Source organism: Mus caroli, chromosome 7, assembly GCF_900094665.2.
Source record: "Mus caroli chromosome 7, CAROLI_EIJ_v1.1, whole genome shotgun sequence".
Classification (NCBI taxonomy): Eukaryota; Metazoa; Chordata; class Mammalia; order Rodentia; family Muridae; genus Mus; species Mus caroli.
In genome coordinates this window covers 40,108,032-40,132,572 of record NC_034576.1, presented here as the reverse complement: position 1 = coordinate 40,132,572, position 24,541 = coordinate 40,108,032, and the positions used below count along the sequence as shown (strand labels likewise).

Genomic DNA, 24,541 nt, shown 5'->3' with positions numbered 1-24,541 from the left:
TCTACCATCTCCAAAGATCCTGCCTTCTTCCACTCTGTTTTCTCTGACCCCATGCCCTTCAGAGGAAAAAAAAAACCAACTCTGAAATTGTACAGGTTGATCTTATTTAACCAGAACTCTGACTTCTCACATTTCTTGCAGAGCCAAATAACCCTTTTTAAGGCCTTTGAATTTCCTGGCAAAAGGACATCTGCACATTGTATCCTTCTTCCTGGAAGTCACTACTCTCTTTCTTTATCCTGTCAACTTAAAAACAGTTTGTTTTTTTCCTTGATAAGAAGAAATCTCAGAGAGTCATTCTATGGGTTTAGTTTCTCCTTTATCCCAAGCATTTGGAAGTGTTATGCTTCTTGTCTTATTTGCAGTAATTACCAGTACATATCATGGCATGAGACCAGTTTTAATCTATACAACACTGCCAGCATACACCATTCACGGGTAATCTGTAATTCCAAGCCATAAAATAGCTCCTCTTCACCAGCAGGGGCACCCTGTATCCAGCAATGACCAGGTGTCAGGTGGAGCCTCAGTCCTCTACCCACATGACCTCATCATAGCCCACAGTGGCCTTGTGCAGATCTCCTAGCCCCATCCCAAGTACTTCTTCTACATCCAACTGACCACAAGCAAATGTCAAGACAGTTGTCACAGGTTCAGTGCTTCCAGAGTGGGATGTGATCACAGTACACCTCTAAGATCTCCATTTGTAACTGATGTCATAAATGTCAAGTTCAGTAATTTTCAAATATGTAAGCTCTGACATAGAAAGCAGAGAAAAGCAGAGTTGTTTTGATTGGAGAAGGACGTGGTACTAGAGTGTTCTGGGTGTGTCTTCTTGTTCCTTCTCAATCTTCCTATAAGGTCCCAGAGGCACTCCTTGTGTTCCTTACAAGGATCCCTTAATCTCTCAGAACTGATCTCTTCTTCTCTCACTTTCCTGCCCTTGCCTGAGTTTCACTGTGTAGCATCCTCTGGCCTTTAATCCCAAATCCCTTGGCCTCTCCAGTGCTGGGATTAGAGGCATAAGCCAACACTATGTCTTGTAAATATTCTTCAATCCAAAAATTACCAGTCAAAGCCAAACACAGTGGCTCACATCTATTTCCTCAGCACCAAGGAGGAAAAGGCAGAAGGATAATGAGTTCAAAGCCTGCCTATGCTCATAGTAAGGATAATTAGTTCAAGGTCTGACTATGCTCATAGTAAGACCCGGGCTCAAACTATCACATCCCCTAAACAAGAAACAAAATCCTACTACTCTGCACTCCCCTCATCTTACAGGTGTGAAGTTGGAAGGCAAAGGGGAATGGAGCTGGCCAGGCCACACAGTGATGATGATGAGGCTCAGCCTATCCTATCCTTTCCTTTCTTATTTGCCTTCTAAGCCACTGTTTTGCCCATTAAGAGACCTCATTTTCTTGGAGATCCGGGTTCCATGATATCAAAGCACCATGATATATGGGAACAAGAAGGGGTACATGCCCTTTCTGTTCATATCCAGGCTATACACTCCACACCTACTCAAGATTCTCAATAGCTTACTATGGTCTTACTATGAGCTACTAAGCTTAGTAACTGCTGACTCGTATCATAATGGTTTGGTCTTTTTGGACAAGCCTGGAGCGAGTTTTAGATGGCTAAAGAAGCATCTAGGCTGAAAAAGAGGCAGGGAAGACTTAGCGGATACTGGAGTGGAATGGGATGGAGTGAAGATGAGGAATAGCAGGATCAGGGTCTGATGCTCTCCTTCCCCTTGTCCTTTCCCTCTCCTTCCTCTGAGCTCTAGTGTCTCTACAATGAGTTTCTGGGGGTACAGACTGTCCTCTAACTCGAGTGTTCTCCCTCTCCTTTCTACTTTTGTGGTTATCTCAAACTTCTCAGTGCTTGGTCAGGTATCCTGTTCAAATCATCTTTGAATTTCCAAAGAAAGTCTAGTGGTAACTTCAAACACAATAGGCATTACTGGTGTATTTGAAAGGAGAATTCTTGTGTAGAAAAGTAGTTGAACTTCCCTCTGGCCTGGCTTACAGAGCCCTTCCAGGCATCATTTTCAGTTACTCCCCCTTGAGTGTCTTCAGAGGGCAGCAGAGCAGGGGCCACCATCCCTACTCTGCAGATGACAAAGAGCAGGTAACTTGCAGCAGTCAGCTCACTGCACTCCCTCAGCCCTTTCTAGGACCGAGAACCCTCATCTCTGCATCTCTGAGGGCCTCTACCTTTAACTGTGCCCTGAAGATCAAGCCTTGCTCCCAACATTCTTAGCTGAGAGTCCATATCCCAATCCATGAGCAGGAGTCAGACAGTGAACTAAGACTGGACCATGGCTTTGGAACCACTCTGTGGCAAGCACCCACTCCCAGTGACATACTTCCTCCAGCAAGGCCACACCCCCCAGACCTACCTAAAAAGCACTACCGCCTGGGGATCAAGTACTTATTGGGCCAATGGGGCTATTCTCATTCAAACCACCACATGAAACAGTGCCTCTGAAAGTGAGCCAAAAATCAGTCCTTGCTTTTTTCTGTCAGGTGTTTTGGTCATCTAGTTATGAAAATTAACAGATAACTTCCTCTGATGCAGTCAGCTGCCATCCAGCCTAGGAAGAACCTGGTTCTATATAGAGGATAACAGAAAAGAAACCTGCTCATGGCAACTATGAAGTCATGATTCCAGCCCACAAAGGGCTTATACTAGGAGGAAGCTGTTGCTTATGAAAGGCAAATTGTATACAGTGACTCTGGGTGCTTGGCGGGGCTCCAAGGCCCCAAAATAGAATTTGCTGTCATTCAAACCTGTGTTTGTCCGCAGAAGAGCTAGCTAAATAGTGGGAATGATTAAAATGTCAGGGGAACCAATAAAGTGTCGCATGTGGTGGTGGCTGCCACTCCCTCCTGATCTCTCCTAGCATTTATTGGGTGTGTGCTTTGAGTCACCCACAAGGACAAGATGGGTAGCATTGGAGGCATGCATGCTCCAAGTCTTTCCCTTGCCCTCCTTCATTAACAGCATGGGGTGGGCAGTTTGATTCTAGTAAGACATGTCCTGTTACAGATCAGCCTTCAAAGACTCCCGAATAGTCAGAACATTGTGACAGTCCTCTGGCTGGATGACTGAGTACTTCTGGGATGGGTGGAGAAGGACCCTTGAGCACAGAGCAGGGAGGAGCTTCTGAAATGTCCACTTCCGCTTCCATTATGGTTGGATGTGAAATGTCCTCAACATGGTTATCAACTGGTGACACTATCCAGAGCTTGAGGAATGGAACCCATGGAGTAGAGGCATGGCTAGAGGTGGTAGCCCAGTGAGAGCAAGCCTTGGATTTTTAGACAGCCCAGCCCTACTTCCCACCAGCTCTCTCTCCTTCCTCGTGGGTACTGTGTAACAATCCACTGCCACCACAAACAGAGCCCCCAGCTGCCACACCTTCCCTGTCATGACTGACAACCCTTTAAAACTCTCAACACAAATGCTGCTTTCTTCCTTTAAGATGCTTCTGTTGAGTAATTTGGTATGGTGATGAGAACAGTCATTGACACAGCTTCTTATTTTGAACAGACACCCAACAGAAAGTCCACTAGCAGAACAGCAAAGCCAGCCAATTTTAGCCTGTCTAAAGTAACTCTGAGGATTCATCCCAGATGGTGATAATGACAACTGAAAATTCCGTTTCAAAGATTAGTCTCCATCTGAGCATATTATTGTTGGGGGCAGGTCTATGTCTCAGGGGCCATTGCATGAATGGCATGGGGTGGCTCCAGCCTTACACCTCAACAAGTTACTGAGGGCTTTCCCATTGCCAAGTTCCCCCCTCAGTCTGCCCCATCACTTAGTGCTCCGCATCAGCCAAACCCTAACCTTGGAGGAGCCAAAGGGGGTGATCCACACTGGTATTTACATGCTCCTCTTCCCTTAAACTATGAAAGCCATCAGACTCATTTCCCAGGAAGCATCACTCTGAGGAAGGTCCTCTCTAAGGAATAGATAGGAATAGGGAGGAAGTTCAGAATTGTCCCGTCCTCAGCTTCTCTGTAGCCATTACGTAAGACAAAGTGAGACTTCTCTTACTTCTCTAGAGGAGTTTGTAAAACGTGCATGGGAAATATCATCAGAGCACTAGGGAATAAAACAGTTAATACCATCACCGCCACCACCATTGCCACCACCACCACCTAGTGCTGCAAAAATACCTTAAAGCCTTGCTATCATCCCCATAAAGCTCCAGGCTTTAGATCATAAGCAAGGCCTCGCCACTGTCCGAATGGAGCAGGACTAATCAATATCATATTACAGAAGCACTTGACCTCATTTATCCCTGCGGATGCTTAGGGAATCCTTAACATTCAGAGCTTTAAAAATGTGCTCCCGGTGTGTTTAATGAGAGGTTCCTTCGTGGTTTGGCTCCTGGTGACATTTAGAAAGTCTGGTGCTTGGCTCTTCTCGCGGGGGCTGCCATTACTGTGGATGAAAGGGTCTGGGCTCCAGCAACAAACTGGGGAAGGAGCTGTGTTCTTGGGGATGAAGGAAGACAGTAAGAATTAGCAAGAACTGCTGCTCACAGTAGAGGTGACAGTGGTGGGCACACATGCTCAGTAAAAGGGAGATACAACTGAATAATCATTACACTGCAGGAGCAGCTTGCTGTTCTTGGGAATCTCTAGTGCCAAGAAAGAAAGGCTGGGCTGTGAGATGACTGGCTGCTTATGTGTGGATGTGAAGGACAAAACCATTCCATTTCGTGCAGCCTTCATAATCCATCACAGGGATCCAGGCGTGGAGCTATGGGAGAATCTAGGACATGTCAAGGCATCACCTAAGCTGAGAGGACACCGTCCCTAACTGAGTCAAGCCTGGACACAGTCTGCCTACAGGAAGCCTCTCCTGATTGTGTTAACAGTCCATGGCTGCCATTTCTGGTCCCCACTCAAGGGAAGCATGAGGTTGGGCTGGGTGGAATCCCAGTGGCTGAGAGAAAGAGAGTCTCCTATCACTGATAAGACAAGACTTCACCACTCTTTGGGAATATGTAGATGTCTCTTGCCCACTGTGAGCCTCCACAACTTCTTTCAGAGTCCTTTCATTTTTTTCCCCCTCGGGATGTTCAGTGGGAGGACATCCCTTCGCCAGGCTTATTTCCTCCTTCCTGAAGTGAGGTCCTTATACCACATCAGAGCTTTAGGGATGAGCAGATGATTGACAGCAATGGCCTATAAGTCCCCCTGAGGCTAGGCTTTCTAGCTTTGCTGTTGTGGCTGAGTTATCAGCCTGGCACCACTGTATCAGCTTTGTCATCTACCCAGGGCACAGGTTGAGTCACAGAGAGTATTTTCACCTCATCCTCAGCCCCTTTTGGTTATGGTTTATGGTTGCCATGGCAACACCCAAGGATTTCCCCACCCCTCCTCCCAGTAGCTCCCAGTAGAAACAGTGTTTTCAACATCAAACACCACAGTAACACCATGGCCTTGGCTGTTGCCTAACCAGAAACTGAAATAGTGGGAGCAGCTAGTTCTCTGCTTCTAGTTACACCCGGCAGGGGGCGTGGTGCTTTCCTTGGAACTGAAGCTATAAGGATAGTTTGACCCCAAGGTCCCTACAGAAGGGAACCTTGTGCCAAAATGAGTCTTTCTGTTTGCAAACTATTTTCTTTTTGTGAGACTGGGCTGAGTTCCATGTGCCTTCCCTTCATTAGAAGTGTTTGGAAGATACTCTGTCTCCCCCCTACCTTCAGTGGCAACTAGCAACAAAGTGATCATGACAATGGATCAGCCTTCACATGAGTAATCAGGTTGCCTTACACAGTGAGAGACACAGCCTTCTCTGTCTGCTCTGCTTTGCTAATCCAAGCCATGATTAATAAAACATGAAACATGAATCAAATAAAAAAGTTAAACAAACTTTTAGTGCAAATACTTCTATGGTCCTGCTGAGCACAGATGGGTGAGAAAAGGTTTTCTTTCCGGGCTGAGGAGTAGGAAAGAGGGCAACGGTTTGAGCAAGCTGCCCTGTTATTCCTTTCTGACAGTGCTGAAGTAGCTCACTTCACAAGAACCGGCAACTGGAAGTCTTTCGGGATTAGCTGCCTATGGGACCATATGGAGGTGGCTTGGGCCACTCTTGAGGTTGCTGGTCTGAAAAGGCTAGTGTGTGATCCAAGGCTGGGGTAACCCTTCCAGTGCTCCTGGGTGCTCCGTTTGCCCTTCTTCATTGTGCTCTAAGCCCTGTGGCTGACCTCTCTGAACAGCTTCCCCAGATGCTCTTGGCATTGACTTTCAAAGGGGGGTGGCTAATAGGAGACCATATGAGGAACATGTAAGAGGGGCATCAAGTCCTTGCTGGGTCGTGGCAAGCCAAATGATTCCCTCCATTGAGACTCTGACACCACAGATTTGACCTGAGAACCTTGTCCTCCGGCCATTCTGGCTTTTGCCAATCTTATCCCTCCCTTGTTCTGCATCCCACGGACACTAGCACCTCCTGTTGCTGCTGGCCCTGGAGACTTGCAATCTTCCTCTGTTGGCTGGCCTAACCCTGCCTCTACCCTCATAAATACTGTATTTCAAAGCCCAGCAGTGACTCTGCTTGACTGTGCCATCTGCTCCACCAGCATCCTGATTGAGAAACACTACAAACATGTCTGCTCGTTATCCAAGAGCAATGGGCCACTCTGGCTTAGAACTGTACACTGGGAAGGAGCCCAGAACATGCTGTAATCCCTTGCCATTAGAGGCTCTGAGATAGTCCTGAGCTTGCAGCCTCTCTGGGGAATTCATAAGACCCAGCTGGCAGTGAACTCAGGAAAGTCTTGCAGAAAGGTTAATACCCATCCTGCAAACAATCTGAAGATTTCAACCTTCTCTCCTTGGTATCAAAGCTGTTAGATGTGGCTGCAAAGTAGAGATCACATGTCCCACTTCTCTAGGCTCAGAGTGGGATACCCAGGTAGCCACAACTAAGTGGCTCTCCAAGGACTTTCACAGAGAGGCTTCAGGGATGGGTTCAATGGTAGGCTTGAAAATTCATCTGGTTGCATTTCCTTTTCGGGGGGGGGGGGCTTGAGAGAAATCAGGGCTTTGTGTGAGATATGCTTCTTCTTGGGCTGTATAGGGGCTGGCAAATGTTACTGTGTGATTAAAAAAATATATCAAGAACCACTATATCCCATGCAATGGGACAGCACTGTCTGCCTTCAGGAACCCCAGCTGCCTGTGCTTTCCAAATGGCAGTGAACACTACTGTCCCACACAGGAAAGACAAACAGAAATTCCAACCTTGCTGACATCCTGACCTCCATGACCCTGAGACTGGCAGGCATTCAAGAACCCCATCTGCTGTGACAACTCTGATAGTTGCGCTGTAAGAGTTCTGATGCCAGGACCCTATATCTTTTAAGATGTAATACATCATCCCACTCTGGGAGTGAATCTGTTATGGGGTAAAAATTCCTGGAGTGTCTTTACTTGCTTATCCAACTCCAATGGTGGCTAGCACAGAGACTGGAGGTTTTATTAGCCATGCTTAGTTCTCAAGCACCCTGACACTAGCCAAAAGAAGAAGAATTTCTACCGGGAATGAGCTCATGTCCTTAGTTTCATTACAATGTCATGGGTGTGGCCACATTCATTCTCAGGAATGTCTGGTACATGGTACTCCTTGGTCAAAGCCTCCAATAAACCCCAGTAGTAACACTCATCTATCTCTTAAGGCCCCTCCATAGCTTGCTCTCTCTCCAGTTGTCAGTTTGCTCATTTTCTCCTCTTTTCCTCTCCATCCTGAACAGCTAAGACTACGGTGATTATGATGACTATCTACGCACAAATCTTCCTATGCTAAGCTCTCTCGCTATGTGCTCCACCATGTTGGTCTGTCTCACTGTAGTCCAGAAGCAATGAAGTGTCTGAACTGCAGTGTCTGAAACCGTGAGCCAAGTTGTTTCTTTCATCATTCCATTTGCAGCAGTAATGGAAATGCCAGACTAGCCCACTGTCCATTTTACAGAGATGCTAAACCACTTACCTAAAGTCACACACAAATTTTCAGATGGCAAAGATATAACTCTTATCTGGGCTTTCAGATTATCTTGTTTTGTCACTGCTCTGGAGAAAATTCCAGAGGTCTACTCCAATCTGTCACATAGACTTATTTCCTACATTCCAAGAGGAAGGGGCAGAAGGGTCTTTTCTCTAATCAGAAGCAATTAAGCTAATCACAGCATGAGTCAATAAACATTTCCCTAATATACCCACTGTGTGTTACTTAGAGACAGTTCCTTCAAAATGTATGCCCTCTTCCACTGCAGAAAGACAAAGCTGGAAAGCAGTTGTCAAGATGTCTGGTATATTTTCCCCAAACTCCTGCCTCTATGTGGGACCACATGGTGGTCACTGGATGAAGGCACATGTGATGTCTGCCACCTCTAGGCCTGGACCTTAGAAATCCACCTTGCCATTCCTGAGTGACTTTTCTCAGAGAAAATGCACGACAGAATGCTTTAAGTGACAGCTATCCCACCCCAGGACAAGATGCGGTGCAAACAAGACTATAAATTTGGAACATACTGAGCTACTGACATTTTGTGTTTTTCTTGTGGCACCTAACATTATCTTAAATTAATACAGAATGGCATAAAGTCCCATGTTAGGCAGGAGATCTTGGGTTTGTTTGGAGCTGACCCATCTTTCTCATGGATTGTCTGGGGTGGGGTAGGATGGGGTTGGAGTGGTGTCTTGTAGGTCCATGGAACTAAGTGGGACAAAAATGTCCCAAACCACAGAGAATGGAGGCACAATTAAGTTTCTTAGGGGAGAGACACACAGTAGATTCCCACAGGGAAGACACAGAGCTGGCTCCCATAGGGGAGAAACAGAGCAAGCTACTGTCACAGGGTGGAGGGAGGGAGGGAGGGAGGGAGGGAGGGAGGGAGAAGGAAGGAACTCCCATGGAAGAGATATAGTGCAGTTTCTTAAGTAAGGGAAAGAGACACAGCACCAGCTCTCCTGAGGGAGACATGCAAAGAAATCTCCCAGAGGGGGGAGGAGACAGCGCTGTACTCCCACAGCAGGCAGTAACTAAGGAAGCAACTAGGCTAAACTGATGGTCAGAATGAACCAGCTACTTTCAAAGGTTTAAGGATCAGGAAGAGGATAGGATACATAATGATGTGAGGCCTGTCATCTTGGATTCAATGAGGACCGTCCAGGAGCCTGTATCCTTAGCTAGCAGCCCTTGATACACTTTGAGAACAGCCAAGCCAGGTGTACGACAGCATGCCCTATCCCATCAGTGCCATGTGTCTCCCCTAGACTTTCAGGTTGAAATCCCAGTAGAGATTTCTTCCATGGGAAATATGCATTATACAATACTGAGTAGGGGGTTCCAGGCAGAGGGTGTATTATTTAAAATCAGATACTAGGAGTGAGCACTGGAGATAGTGTTCCTCTGAGTTGGATTGAAGAGGGGAGCCATGTTGAGAGAAGGGCTATTTGGCACAGAAGTTTCTGCTTTTTCTGGGTATCCTAAAACACTCATTAGTGCTATGTTAACACCCCCAGGGTCTTGTTACCAGAGCAGCAGCTCACTTTTCTGGTCTTCTATTCTGACAATTCCTAACCTCAGCTCTTTGCATCCCTAGTCCTGGGAAAACGGGTATCAGCCTCCTTGTGCCTTCATAAGTGTGGTACAGGGCTCCATTTCCTCTGGAACCATGGAGAACTGGAACTCTGGTGTGCATACAAAATTTACAGCTTGTGTAAAGCCACACCTAGAAACCACTTAGCAAAGGCTACCTAGCCAACCTTCCTGCACCTTACAAGACAATTCAAAGTCACCAATCAGCAAAGAGGGACAACAGCCTGTTTTCACTGCTTCTTTCAAGAAGAATACCCCACCTGGGGAATATCTGTCCAAACTTGGGGATCTGAGAGTACAGTTCTCAATGCTGTCCGAGAGAGGATGCCTCACAACCCAGCCTCAGTGACAAGCAGAGCAGCCCGCTGAGTTATGAATATACTTGATAGGATGCTCAAACCCTTTAAGAGTCAAGACTGGGAAAGAGCTCAGAGAACACCAGAAAGGCACAGCAGAAAAGGTGTTTCTGGCGCACACAACTGCTGTTACAATAAAGCTATCTAGCGCTGCTGATGTACTGGCTGCTAACCTCCCTCTCTACCGGGCATGCAAAACCCCTTTGGGGCCTGCCCTTACCGGAGCCGTGCCTCTGGCGCAGAAGGACAGCCTGCCCCGATGGTGGTGACGCTGATGAAGAAGCAGCAGCTGCAGCAGCAGTTGTGGTGGCTGTGTGGGTCGCGGAGGCGGCGGCAGCGGCGGCCTCAGGAACTCCTGATCCAGCGGGAGGGCTCCCAGGAGGTGGGTTCTTGTCATCCTGGCTGGTTTCAGAGGTGGTGCGGACAGCAGCGCCTGCGTTGTTGGAGCTGACAGCACTGGAGGCTCCGTGGCGACGCGGGCCGCTGCTCTGAATGTGGGACACTGCCTCTGCAGCTTGCATGTTGGGCGGCGCGAAGCGCGATAGCACACGCAGCAACGCCTGGGCCTTGTGCTCCTGAGTGTCATCATCGCTGTAGTCCGAAACGCGACATTCATAAACACCTTCGTCCTGCAATCGTACGGCGGACAGCCGAAGCCGGTGTGAGATGTCATTGCCCTGGACTCGCACGGTCTGCAAAACAGCCCTGTTAGAGGTCTGACCATTGGGCGTCACACCTTTAGTGAGCCCACGCCATTGGGCTCTCAGCTCCGCTATCACTGTGCCAAATTACCATCCAATCCCAATATTTCCTAACACCCCAATATATCTTGCTAGTGGCACATGGCTCTTAGTTCTGCCTAGACACCTTGTTGCAGAGTGCATGGTGTTGGGTCCCAATTTCCCAGCCATCTCAGCTCACGTTTACTCTTGCTTATTGTCCCTTTGGATCGAACTTTACTCCACAACTAGCAAGAAATTTCAGGCTGGGGCTATATGACGCTAATTATCCACATCCTTCTTACACCTAAAAGCCTAAGCTAACTGCTCCGGAGTTATCCTACATATACCCCAAATCACATTCACATTTATTTAAAGCTCAGAGCACCTGGGGTGTGTCCATCCTGCCTGTAGAATGCACAACTACACCTGTCTTGCCCTGTCATTTAGGACTGACCACTTGTTAATAGCCTCAACAAATCCTTCTTTTTCTCAGGCATGGTGGAAATCTTAAGGAAACTCTCACCGAACACCGGGAAAAGCCCTCACCTCTAAACAGGACCCTCGAAGAGGATTTGGTTGTTTTCAATCCCTGCTATTTCCATGCTCCAGTGTTATAAACCCCATGCCCCTTGACTGCAAAAGACACCCACCCCCGGAGCACATAACAATGTCACCCAAGGAGAAGGAGATGTCTGAGTGGAGGGTGCTCCTGGCAAGCCTAACGCTTGTGCGGAGTGGGGCGGAAGGGGGTGGGAAGCTGGGGTGCCACGCAGCCTGAGCAAGAAGTCATGCTCGCTCGAGGTCTTGTAAGAAATGACAGCAGAGAAAGTAAGGGCAGATGTTCTCCAGGTCCCTGAGCGCGTGGTGCAGAGGAAGTTGTGTTTTACTGGTAAGTATCATGTGAGACTTGGATTTGGACCCTTAATTTACACAAAAGACAACGTAATCCCTCTACCAGCGACAGATGGCGCCCAGATACGCCAAGGAGCCCACAATACACCCCAGTGGTAGTAGAGCTCCGCATGGCTCGGGGAAAGAGGCTTTCTAAAGGGGAGGGAGCTGCGGGGCGCGAAGCGGCCAGAAGGGGTCTCCCGCGGACCACGCTGGTCTCCACACTTACGCTGATTTTAGTTGCATCCTTATTTGTTACCTAAAATGAAGAGAGAGAAAAGGAGAAAGGAAGGGGAAGGAAGAGGAAGGAACGGAGCGAGCGGGGAGGGAAGGAAGGAGGGAAGGAAGGAGGGAGGGAGGGAGGGAGGGAGGGGGGAGGGAGGGGGAAGGGGGGAAAGAGGGAGGAAGGGACAGAGATGTTAATTGATTGATTATGAAATTAAGCTATTGACATTTTTGTGCACGGAAACCTCTGACCTATCTTTGACAAGGATACTTTCTACAGGTGAGCTGGGGGTTGACATGCCTGTGGTGTGGCATGGCGAAGGGTACCAAATACATTAGGATTCCTGCAGTGCGCCGAGAGAAAAGTAGGTTTCCTGGCTAAAACCATTTGGTTGAGGAATGGCTGCCCCATACACACCTGTCTGCTTGGGAGAGTGGGGATGCTGGACAGCCAAGGGGACCTCATCACTTCCTCTAAATTCTCCACTTGGAACCAAACACTGGATGGAGGAAGGTCCAACATCATGAAGACCTTGACAGTCTGGTATGTGGATACGTGCCAGAGGAGGATGAGAACAGGAACACTGAGTGGGATTCTGGGGACATTGTAGGTAGGTGAGTGTGTAAATGCTGGTGTGAGCTATGGGTCAGGTTGTAAAGTATTCCAGCCACTGAGGGTGGAGCTGTTTCTCAGACCCTGTGGAAGCTAGAGGTGAGTGACCATCTGGATACCATGCTCTAGTACCCTGTTTTCTACCACATAAACACAATCTGAAGGAGCTGAACTCCTTGGCCCTGGGACCCCAGAGTGGCAGAGGAGAGCCTGCCAGAATCAAGTGATCTGTTGTTTTTTCTCAAGCCAGCACCCATCAGAGTATAGTCCCAAAGCTAGCTAGCATGAGCAGGAAAATTGGGCCAGGTGTGTGTAGGTTTTCAGGGGCTGGGCGAGAAGGGGAAAGAGTGATAAAGAACCTATAGCATCAGGGGACATCCGTTTACTTTGACAATGCTGTGGAGATACAGAGGACGGGAGGTGGCTGAGCGACAGGGCAGTGCCCTGTGGAGGTACCCCTCACTTCTACTTGAAGAAGTCGGGTAAGCGAGGGTGCAGCGAAGGGCAGCGGATTACCTTGCTCCGGGCGCCCGGCACGCTGAGCGCCAGCTCGTGTAACAGCTCCCGGGGAGGCTCCTTGAGGTACCACCACTGAATCTCCAGCGAGTAAGAGGTGGCTCCGCTGGCCCGGAACGCGCAGGGCATTTCGATATCGTCACCCTCTCGCACGGTTACATCTTTGGGGACTTCGGTGAATGTAGCTGGGGGCGGGAGAGAGAGGCGTGACCAGGGGATAGGCGGGGGTGGGGGNGGGGGTAGGGTTGGGAGGGCTTGGGGCTACCCGAGGCTAAGGCGCTCGGTCTCCTGCTACCGGGCCTTGGGCTCACCCACACTCCTGTCCCCAGCTACTAAGTGACCCTGGGCGAGAGGCTCCAGCAAAGTTCAGGAAGCAGCTGCAAAGGTGGCAGCGGGGGGATCCGCCACTTGCTGCAGGCTACTCCCCTCCAGGTCGCGCAGGGTGCAGGGTGCAGGGGAGGTAGGGCCTTATCACTGGAGCCGGGCTGGGAAGCGCCAACTCTCGCTTGCTGCAGGCCTCCTCTGCTTAGCGGGGACTGGGTGAAAGGACTCCCTAAGCGGACGCCACAGCTGCAGCGACCCTCTTCTGCGCTCGTGCTCCTACCCACTCCCAGCCTGGGTTGCACACCCGAATTGCTGGAGACCGTAAAGCCTGCCGCTTCCTTTCCTCCTCCGCGGTGGCCAGCGGGCAGACTTCCGTGGCCTTAGCAAAGGGTCCCCTGAGCCCATCGCGGCCGCGAAGTTCCCGCGCTCACCGTCGGCGACGAAGAGCAGCAGGCTGTGCAGTAGCAGAGGTAGCAGGTATCCGAGGGCGCCGAGCCGGTTCCGCCGTTCCATCTCCCGCAGGGTTGCGGCGGCGGCGGGGGCCCGGCGCGGAGAGGCGGCGGCGGCGGCAGCTTGGGCTCGGCTCCGGCTCGAGCTCCGGCTAGGACGCCTCGGAGCCTGCCATGGCCCCGCGCGGCGCCCCCTCCCCTGGCCGCCGGCGGCCGCCAATCAGCCCAGCTTCCTTGCCGGCTGGCCCGGCGCGGCTCCGGCGGGGGGCGCTACGCAGGGGGCGCAGGAGACGAGGTCCCTCCAGGAGATCCTTCGGTCGGTACCTCCTTCAGTCCGGTGCTCCACAGGAGAATAGGGATCCGCAGTTCAGTCTCTGGCGGGCGGGCCAGGAAACTGCCGGACTGCGCCAGGATCCATCCTTGGAGAAGGGAGTGAACGCCTGTAAGGCACCAGCGTCTGCCTCCTGGTCTCCTTCTGGCTGGGCTCCCGACTGCCACCTCCTCCGACTCCCGCGGAGCTCTCCCGCCGCCGCCCCCGCTGGTTTCTCCACCGCTCACTCCGCAAGGCGAGTGGGCGCTCAGCCGCGGCGTGCAGACCTGGCGTCCGACCGTAGCGCAGCGCGGGGAGAGCGGGTCCGGCGTGGCCGACCCGCAGCCCGAGAGAGGCGGGGAAAGGGGGGAGGGAAAAGGAATGGAGGGGGCGGTCAGTGGCTGGGTGGCGAGCAGCCTCCTCCACGGCATCACCCCCGCCCTCCCCTCCGAGTCCGCCCCGCCCCTACCCCGTTGTCCCCCCCACCCCGGCCCCCGCCGCGGGGTCATTCGTAGCGACCACCATCTCTCTAGCTGCAACGCAACCCCACCCCGCGTCTTCTTTGCTTAGGGGGTCCTCCCACCCAAACTCCTGGCTTCTTCCCAGTGTCCATCTCTGGAGACAGCTGCTCCACCCTGCTTTCTGTGTGTCCCCCATCCTCTCCGCAGCCCCCAGTGTCTCCAACTCCTTACCCAGGTTTGGACCACGAGCCACGCCACTCTTTGGCCCAGACCCGGGCCATGGCGGGTGGGTGGGCTCCAGGGGAATGCAAGAAGGGAGGAGTGCTGTGTCCGGCCAGCAGCAAGACCAAGTGACAGTGAAGACTAGGAGTCCGCAGTGTGGGAGCAAGAACTGAGCGTCCAGCGCCCGGCGAGCAGGTGCCTGTGGCGCGGAGCGCACCAGGGAACCAGCAGGCAGTGGCCGTGAGTGACAGCAGAGGTGGTGCGGGTGGGGTGAAATGGGGAGCGCCGGGCACGACTCAGGGCTCAGGAGGTTTCTGGGTGGGGACCGTCTTCCTGCCCAGAGAGAGCTGGTCCCTGTGTCCTTGCAAGCAAGCTCTTCCTGGTCATTTCCCACTCTGTACCCATAGCAAAGGGGGTCCTCCAGCCCCTGGGTGGAAGCAGGCAGAGGCGGAGTACACGTTCCAGAGCCCATCCTCCACGCTTGCATCTTCTGTATCCCTGAACCTTCCCTGGCCTTCACCTAGAATGGGTCATATCTTTTAGCCACCTAGAGAGTTCAGTCTGCCTTCCTAAGGGGTGTGTGGGTGGATGAGATAGTTCAGTTCAGGCACAAGGGCTTGGGAAAGCCATAGAGCTCTCCTTGGGTCTCTCTCTTCCTCAAGGGATCCCCCAGCTAGTGGTCTGGTCTGATCTCATTACTTGGCTTTATCTTAAGTTATGGAGGCACATCCCAGTGAACTTCACCTGAATGCTAGAGCTCTCCAAGTATCTCTGACAATGAGCTACTGGCTAGTGAAGACAGAAGACCAAAAAGGAAATAATTTCCCAGTGGCCACCCTTGTCTAAGACAGCAGGAACACAGTTCCAGAGAAGAAGCTGGTAGCTCTTTGTAAGCTTTCCCCTCACCAGTGAGGACCACAGGCACTGCATTCTTCTGCCCCTCCTCTTCCTTATGTGGCCAATGGGGTCATTTTCACCCTCTGGTCACTCGCTGATGCTCTGTGAGCAGAAAGCCTTGTAGACCTTTCATTCAGGGTCCCCATTGCCTGTTCCCTCTACATATATTTATACATATTTTGGCCTGCCTCCCCCTGGACATTCCACCACTCTTTAGAAACCACCATAGGTCTGTGAATGCAAGACCTTGCAGGTCTCTTGCCGTCCTCAGCTTTTGAAGGGAGGGGGCAGACTTGCATCGTGCTACACTGGAGGACCATAGCAGGTTTCTAAGGGAGCAGTTGGAGAATTGATTCCAAGCAGGGATATGATGACATGAGCTATCCCACTGTGCACTGGCTCGTTTGGAGAGGAGGTGAGTTTCTCTCCCAGTACCAGATTCAATCAAGGACTGATGGCCAGGCTTGCTGGAGGGATGCCAGCAGCTAGAGGGAGGTACACTTTGGTCACTCTGAAGGTCTGTGGATTCTTTCCACCCATTCTGTCTGGTGGGGATTTTTTTTGCCTGTGTCATACGTTGGTGTTACTGTAGTAGTTGACGTCATGTGCCTGTCACATAGCAGACACTGGGTGCACACTTTCTATGCATCAGTTCTCAACATGACAGCCAAGAGGTCCTTATCAAACCTAAATAAAACCACCCTCTCCTACTCAGAAGCCTACAGTGGCTCTCGCTCCAGTCAGGACAAATACCAGGGGCCTCCCAAGGTCAACTGATTGCCTTCTTCATCTTTACCTTCCCCTCCCTTCTGTCCTTCCCCTGGCTCCTCTCTGGACAAGATCCTCCCTCCTGCAGTGCAACACACTAGGCCCACCCTAGGGCCTTTGCATCAGCTATGCTATCTGGCTAGGATATACCTCTTCCTAATATTCATGCTCTGATTTTTATAAGGAAGGCACTTTCTTAGCTAGGCTCACCTACCTCTAACTGATGTTTAACTCTGCAGTCTGGAGCTCCCTCCCCCAGGGCTCCCTGTTCGTCTTTATGTCCCTTTCCTTGGGAATAATCACCTTCCGTAATACGATTCAATGTCTTTTACTTATTGTCTTCCTTGGTTAATGTCTGCAAAGCTTTTGTCTACATTGGTCACTGGGGCATCTCTGGCTTTCAGCACAGGGATGAGGTGGTTTCAGTGCATGTTTGGGGTGAAGTAGTTAAGGCTCAGAGAACTTGTGGAACTTTCCTAAAATCACACAACTGGCCAAGTCAACCTAGGCCTTTCTTACTTTGGGTTATTTTTTCTTCTCCCTTTTTTTTTTTCTTCCCAATATATACAACCATCTTCCACATCAAGAAAACCTGGAGCTCCTGAAAAAGAGCCGAGCTGACCTATTCAGCTCTGTGTTAAAATAAGCTGCTTGCCTGCCCAGGTAGATGGAGGGCAGAAGATGACCTTCCTCACTACCTTTAACATACAGGTGTGCTAGAGTCGAGAATGAACACCTTCAGTAGCCAAGGGTGGCTCTTGGCTGCCTTTGCTGGAGTTTCCTAGTGATAGGCAGGAGCTCTGGGATTCCTACCTTGTTCTGGCCTGGCTACTACCTCTGAGAAGAGAGCCAGATTCTTCCTTACCTGTCCTTGGTGGGCCAGAGTGCTAATGCAGGCCCCTGTGTGTTCTCTAAGGGGGTGCTTCTCTCTAGGGACACAGCACTTTAGCCCTACCCACTGCAAATATACCTCCAGCACCTGCAGAGATGCCTTGCTAGCATGCACACTGTTTGTATGAGGGACATGGTTTCCTGTTATGGATGATGGATCTGTGAGAGCATTTTATGAGTGTTCAGTTCCCCACCATGATTGTTCACTGGTGGGGTGGAGAACTGCAGACTCCTCCCCCACCCTCCTCAGATCTGAAGTGCCTGTGGGGTCACAGTATTCAGGGTCTCCTGTTCTTGGTGACCTTTGAACTGGCTGTGTCCTTGGGCTCGTTCCTGTCAGATCTATCTACTGTGCCTTGGGTGCCCTTTTCCTTCTGCCTCGATTATCTCTGCTATAGCTAAGCTGTGAATTGGGCACGAAGCCCTTGCCAGTGCTGTCCTAGGGACAGTGATCTGTTCCAGTCGCTTGTGAAAACATCTATAACACGGCTTTGGCAACTGTGCCTCCTAGAGTTGCTTGCAAATTTTATTTATTTTTATGTTCCGTCTTGGAGTTGAGGCTTAGATATTCTTGTCCTGGCTGACCTTTCCTGTCCTTTTACTGCCACGTGCAGCAACATTGATTTTGGGTAATGTGTTTTGATTTTAAGATGCAGCCCATCCATAAACTTTCCTATCAATAACCCCGGCACACTCTGGGTATCAGACAGATTAAAGCAAAAATATCAGATTTATGGGGAATTTTATTTTGGGGCAATGCAGTCATTTATTTGCTATCAGTGTCAGGGGATAAAGGCTTGGAGTCTGGCCTAAAGGGAACCACAGTGCAAGGACACACATCAGGTCAGTATCCACAAGAAATGCTGAAGAGTGAAAGCATGGATGAGTGGGTGGGTGGACATTGCTTCTGAGCCAGGAGGAAGGCAAGTGAAAAGCTCTTGTTTTGTGTTCATTTTGCTCTCTTCTGTCCAGCCTCATCACCACCTTGGAGGGTCAGATTCCAAGAGGAGGACAGCCCCTGCATTGCATGGGGACAAGAGAGGTTCTCATATGCTCATCAGACCTTGGGCTATCACAGAGGCTGCCTGGTCCTGTCCCTGTACCTTCTGCAAATCAGGTATAGCTTTCAGTCTGGGCTTAACTGGTTTACAGAAGGGATCCACACCTGTCATGTCCCAGGGTCTGGCCTGCTATAGCTTATTTCGGTAACAGTGGCCCTCGAAGGGTCTATAGAACTGGGCCTCTCTGTGAGTCTATCAGAGCCACAACTTACTGGGTTTAGCAACTATCTATAAAGAAAGGGTATGAAAAGGATGAAGCCCCAGGTAGAATCTGCTTTATTACTTTCCAGCATTGGGAACATTTCAGAAAACAAGGCATAGAGGTGCCTTGCACAAGGCCTCTGCACTTAAGTGATGGGTGGTGCTGGTGGTATAGGACTGGGCAGAGGCATTTGGTCCAAGTTTTAAAAAGTCAGTCTCATAGCTAAGGCTGGCCTCAAACTTACCATCCTTCTGCCTCACCCTCCTGAGTTCTGGAATCACAGGCTTTATACCTCGAGGCCTGGTGAGGATTTTTGTGCCTAGAAGAGAGAGGTCAAGAGCTGCATAGGCTAGGTCATGGTGGTAAGGGTGAGAGTCTGGCAGGAAACAGGTCAGCATGTGATGGAGTGACACCCCTGCCTGGAGATAGTCAGGAGAGGAAAGTTGAAGGTCCTTAGGTGGGCTTCCTGACAGAACTGAGCCTGCATGCTGAGTGTGAGTGAAATAGGCTCTTGTGGGCCTGGTTAGGGTATGTTACCATCTTGACTGAGTGGCTGCCCAAGAGAACATGTTGGGCCAAGAGACCTGGCAACATGAAACAGAAAGGAGTCCAAAGTAAGAAAACCATGAGTAGATTTGAGAGACAGGGTAGGCTTTGGACTTGTGACAAGGAGGTAGCAGGGGCCCTGGTGGCTTACAGAGTAGGATGAGATAGGAGCAGGAGTATTAGCAGAACTCTTCACAGTCAGGGGCAGAGGCAAGGTCGTTGCTATAGACAGCTCTTCTTGGAGAGTCCTCAGCTTGCCATCCTTCTCAGCATCAAACTCCTCTTACTTTTGAGAACAGGTCCCAGCAAGCAGCAGTACCCACAGCCAACATACTTAGAGGTAAAAGCCTCACAGGGTCCAAGCTGAGGAGCGGGCAGGGAGCAACTGTGACAGCTGATGATTCAACTGCTGGGTAGAAATGACAGCACAATCCGCATTGTAAAGCTGCACCTGATAGCTTCTGGTGCTGTAGGGATGTAGGGTGGAGCATTGCAGTCATTGGTGGATCTTGGACCAAGGTGCTGGGGAGATACAGAATTAGAACAAGAAGTGGTCAGGAGAACTGAGCACCCACTGATGGATTTTAGCCACCCCACCTCATGTGTGTGTGTGTGTGTGTGTGTGTGTGTGTGTGTGTGTGTGTTATTTAAGCTTTTGCTAAAATAAATCTTTAGACCTATGGAGAGTTAATTTTTTTATTTTTAATATTCTCAATGCACTTGGGATTTTATTTCCCACTAGATCTATTAGTTTAATTTAGTAGGGGACAGACTGTGTACTTAACCAAAAATTGCTTTGACATTATGGAGAATTAAGAGGCTCGGGCCAGATAGATGGAGCTGATCGATCTGCTTGAGATAAACTCTATTATTTCCCCATGAGCTTTCTTCACCTTAATGCTGAAGACAGTGATGGGAAAACACAGTACTGTCTGATCAGGATCAGGCCAGAGAGTCAGAGCTCTCACTCCCATACGTTTTCCTTCTTGGGAAGACATTGTTGGAACATGGCAGTGGAGATGTTTTGGGAGATGAGAGTTACCTGTAGCATTTGCCAGTGTCCATTCCTGGCAGCTGTGGTCTACATGTGAGTAACAGCCTTCTGAAGAGTTGACCTCATATTGGAACCAGAGTAAGTGCAGGGATCAAGTCATAGAACTAGGGATCCAGGAATAGGCAAGTCCAAGCCTGAGAGCATAAAAGTCAAAAAGTCTTTTCTCAGGGGCAATAGCTGAATCGCTCCTCTTTTTAGAAGATACATGAATCTTTCTTCAACTGCTGTGGGATGGATGAACTGACATCTGGGGAGTAGCTGTGTGAACGGCCAGGGTAGATGCACAGTACAAGATTGTGGGTTTGTATCCTCAGCATGTGGACCTCAGGAGCATCTCTGGATGTGCCAGTCCCATTAAAGGACAGCCCCAGATCTAGGTACCAAACATGTAGCTTCCTTCTAGAACTGTCTAAATCTCCACCTAGAAGTCTCTGACAAGAGCATCTCCATAGGGTCCTGGCCCAGTAAGATATAGTTAATTCTGTCTATTCTAGACAGTTAATTACAACTTTCCCTTGAAGAGCCCATGTCCACACTTGGGTATATCTTACTGCCTCTCTGAGTACATCTTTTCTTTTGACCCTCATACTTAAAGCCTATACAGGAGAGTATAGGATACTCAGTGACTTACCTCCATACCCCAGTGGTAGCTCTGAATAGTGAGATAAAGAAGAGGATCCCTCTATCCCATCAATACTGTCCTTGGCTGTGTGGTCTCTGCAGAAGGCTTAGACCTAGCCTTATCTAGGAACTCCAAGACTGGGCCTGGAAGCCAACTGTAGTCCTTCATATGGACTGCCTACTACAGTCCTCACAGCCCTTCTGTTCAGAGTCTGTTCAGCTGGTTGGAATCTTTTACCAGAAGGTCTTCCAGGTTATTTCTTCTCCCTTTATGTCTGTCTATTCTTGTTTGTTGCCATGCCCAGAAGGGTCTTCCTGTATGGCCCAGCTCATCTCTCAAGAGGCTGGTGATTTCTGAGGCTCTGCCTTGAGTACTCTGAGGCCTCACCTGGACAGGAAAACATGATGGTTAATGGTCTGCTGTTGTCCTGGAATATGACATGGCAGGATTTTCCACATCTGGGGTGAATTCCTGGGCCATTCTAACTAATGCTGTGCTGTGTTTTCATGCATTCCTCAAGCCAGCACAGGGACAGACCAACTCCACCTGTCTGTGTGGGTCTGTGCCTAGAGCTGGCAGACCTGAGGAAACTTACCGCCCACCTATCTAGTAGGCAACAGCTGTTATTGAAAGACATGCAGCTGGCCTGAACCTTTTCAGAGTGGGAGCTATGCCCAGTCCATCCTTATACCTACCCAGACACATTGTTCGCCATGTGGCAGGTGCTCAATGGGTGATGGGTGGCAGAAAGCCAGATCCATTGTGTGGCCCCTGCTGAGTTCCCAGGCTGCTCAAAGGAGCATGGGCTTTCACAGTCTCATCTTGGGAGCCAGCCTATCTATAGTATGAGACTATAGAATGGGGAGTGGGAGATAAGTCTCGGGCTCTGATTTGACATCATCTCTAGCTTCATTCAGGGCCTTGCTAGAGCTGGCTGTGTCAGTTTACTTCCATATTGGACTAGTCGAAGGCAAAGGCATAGAGTCCAAGAGGGACAGGAGAATTGCATAAGGGCAGGTGCCCTGGTCTGAGTGGCCTGACACTGGCCATCTTGACTGCTCTATCGGTGGTTATACCCAGGTCTTGGAGGAGCTCTGTGGCACTGCTGTGACCTTCACGCCTATATCACCCCCTCAGACTTTGTCCTGCTGGTAGACTGGCAACTGCCAATGCTGTGTGGTTTGTGAAATGTCAGTGGTTTAATATCAATTCTGGAGGTTTTATTGCCTTTCCCCCGCCCTCATTTTCCAATAGGATTTGATCCAATCAAGGCTGATCCAGATGAGGGTAGATTTGTGTTCCCATCTGAAGTTGACAAAAGGTCACCCTGCCTGGAGAGAGAAGCTGCTTTGACCCAGTGCTCCTGTCTTTGCTCTTCCTCTAGGCTCTTCCCTGCAGCATGGTCAGGTGAACTCAGTGCCTGACCATGTGTAGCCATTGCCAGAGCCAAGGCACCTAGGGGTTTAAGATCTGTAGTTTCGAGCAACAAAGGACCCTGGCTTATGCTGCAGTATATCTTGATACTTCAGATCTGACTTAATTTTTTTCCAACTGTGTTTTAAAATATAATTTTCCTCTTTCTGGGAAAAACAAATAAAAAACAAGGTATCAAATAAGATTCTCTTTGTGAGGAAAGCCCAGCCCTTAGCCATGCTGGCTTGTGTCTCTGTTTTCTCTCTGACTCAGCATTGCGGCAGCAGGAACAACATTCAGATCTTGATCAAATGGGTCAGTGGGCTCAGAATTTACTGTTCCTAGCCCACATGACTATAGTGGCTTCTCCTGGCCTGCCTAGTGGCAGCAGGTAACGTATATGGCATGACATTCAGCATATACCTGGGCTGGCTATGATCAGACAGAGGAAAGAAGGGTGACCTAAGCATGACAGAAAGGCAAGGAACATTATAGGACACAGAAATGATGGAGGGCCCTTAGCCAAGGAATCTGGCTGTTCTCGCTCGTATTGTAGGAAGAATTCCAGCTCAATTAACAATTCTGCTTAAGGCCTTTCTCTTTTTCCAAATATAAATCTACAGTTTAGTGGGAATTTTACCAAAAGCCCCTGCTTTCTGAGAAGGAACATGTACTAAACCCTTAGTGGCCCCTGGTCTCATCAGATTTTAATTCTGCCCAAGGCACCTTCAGACTTACATTATAATTTAATTTATCAAAAGAGAGGGAAAGGGCTGGGTGATGTTTTTTAACCTTTAAGAAGATATAACTTGCGAGCCACCAAAGTGGTATATATGGCAATTGCTTAGACAGTTAATTTCCACTCTCCCTCTACACTTGGGAATGTCTTTCTTTCTAAGCACCTCTCTATGTTAACTCTCATGCTTAACGTCTATACTAAAATATCTTTAATAAAAATACTCACCTCTGCTTCATACTGGCTTGTCCTGAAATTTGCTAAAGCCACAAATCCTGAGACTTGGTCTGAGTAGAAGCCCCCAAAAGATTAGATGGACCTCTCATGCTGCTGAAGTTAACAGCATGGAGATGCATGTCTGTTTGCTCACCTCTGACAGGATGAAGGGAGTCAGAGCTGGAATAGGAGTGAGAAGAATGCATATGGACTCAACCTGGAGGTTTAACTGGGATCACAGATACTGCCTGGGTAGGCCTAATCAATGGTTGCACTTGGGTTCCAATCACCAGCATTGCCAGCCCTTCACTCTGCATTCTCTTATTTGTCCCCTCTCCTCTCAACGGCAATCAGATACAAGGAGGATCTCAAAATGGATCCCCTGCCTTATGCCATTAACTCATCCTCAGAGGATCAGGGTCTTAGAGGTTGTCTTGGGATGTATGCAGTGGGCACATGCACAGAGCAGTAAGAAAGTATGTGTGGACATATGTAGACAGATGGCATGTCTAGTGAGTGTGGGCAGAATATGTTCAGACAGGGTACTCTTTATGTGCAGGTATGTGTACAGGCAGCATTTGCTAACAAAGAGTGACAGTTCTGGGAACAGAAAACATGGTATATATAAAAGGTGTATGAATACCCAGACAGCATGTGTGTAGATGGGGTGTGTTCATATTGGGATGGGTATGTGCACATACAGGAACAGGGAAGCAGTTCCCAGCCAGGTAGCTGACTCCCCTGAGCCTTTGCAGGGGCTCAAGGAGAAGAGGAAGTTAAAAACTGTTCTTAGAAAAGGCTCTTTCCCTATCTTCTTCATCATCCCCTTCTCTTGATTCCTCCATCTGTCCCTCCTTCTCCTGTCATTGGTCCCCTTCACTTCTTTAGGGCATGCTTCCCTCTTGGCCTCCTTTCCTCAGAGCCATGCTGGGATACCTCTGGGGAAGAATGAATGGTAACACTAGGCTCAAGTGGCTTAATGATCTGTTGTAGGGCCTTTCCCTAGCCATAGAAGAAGGCTCAACCTCCCCATGCTCTTTGAAGGCTCTATCCCCTTCAGATGCTTGGAAAGCTCTCTGAGATATCCTAGAAGCTTATGGCACACTGGATTCCAAGACCAGTGAAGACCAGATAGCTATGTAAAGGGGTGAGGCTCATTGCAGAAATACTGGGAGTGCAGAGAAATCAGAAGTGTTTGTCTGCAGATAACTCCTGGCCTCTGAGAGAAAACACCAGAAGAATCTCCCCTTCAGAACACGGAATTATGTTAGAACCACTATTTTCTTTGGAGGTAGGAGGAAGAATTTCATTACTTACTTACTTTTGAGACAGAGTCTTGCTCTGTAGTCCAGGCTGAACTCTATCTCATGAATCCTAAATGCTGGGCTTGCAGGCATGTGCCATCACACCTGGCAAGCCTGG

General features: G+C 49.5%; 1 protein-coding gene and 1 long non-coding RNA gene across 3 annotated transcripts in view; one reads left to right on the top strand and one right to left on the bottom strand.

Annotated features, from left to right (window-relative positions):
- Vstm2b (V-set and transmembrane domain containing 2B) overlaps positions 1 to 14,784 on the bottom strand; it is a 31,036-nt gene extending 16,252 nt beyond the window's left edge. The window contains exons 1-5 of one of the 2 annotated variants that reach the window (XM_021169183.2): positions 14,723 to 14,784; positions 13,703 to 14,317; positions 12,948 to 13,132; positions 11,823 to 11,852; positions 10,201 to 10,672 (exon numbers count right to left, since the gene is read on the bottom strand). In XM_021169183.2, the coding sequence (XP_021024842.1) occupies positions 10,201 to 10,672; positions 11,823 to 11,852; positions 12,948 to 13,132; positions 13,703 to 13,784 (769 nt within the window). In that variant the 5' untranslated portion in view covers positions 13,785 to 14,317; positions 14,723 to 14,784. The remainder of the gene's footprint in view (positions 1 to 10,200; positions 10,673 to 11,822; positions 11,853 to 12,947; positions 13,133 to 13,702; positions 14,318 to 14,722) is intronic. The other variant, XM_029479192.1, reaches the window with a different exon arrangement.
- LOC110297195 overlaps positions 14,609 to 24,541 on the top strand; it is a 50,938-nt gene continuing 41,005 nt past the window's right edge. Inside the window, exon 1 of the long non-coding RNA XR_002378253.2 lies at positions 14,609 to 14,953. This is a non-coding gene — a long non-coding RNA (uncharacterized LOC110297195). The remainder of the gene's footprint in view (positions 14,954 to 24,541) is intronic.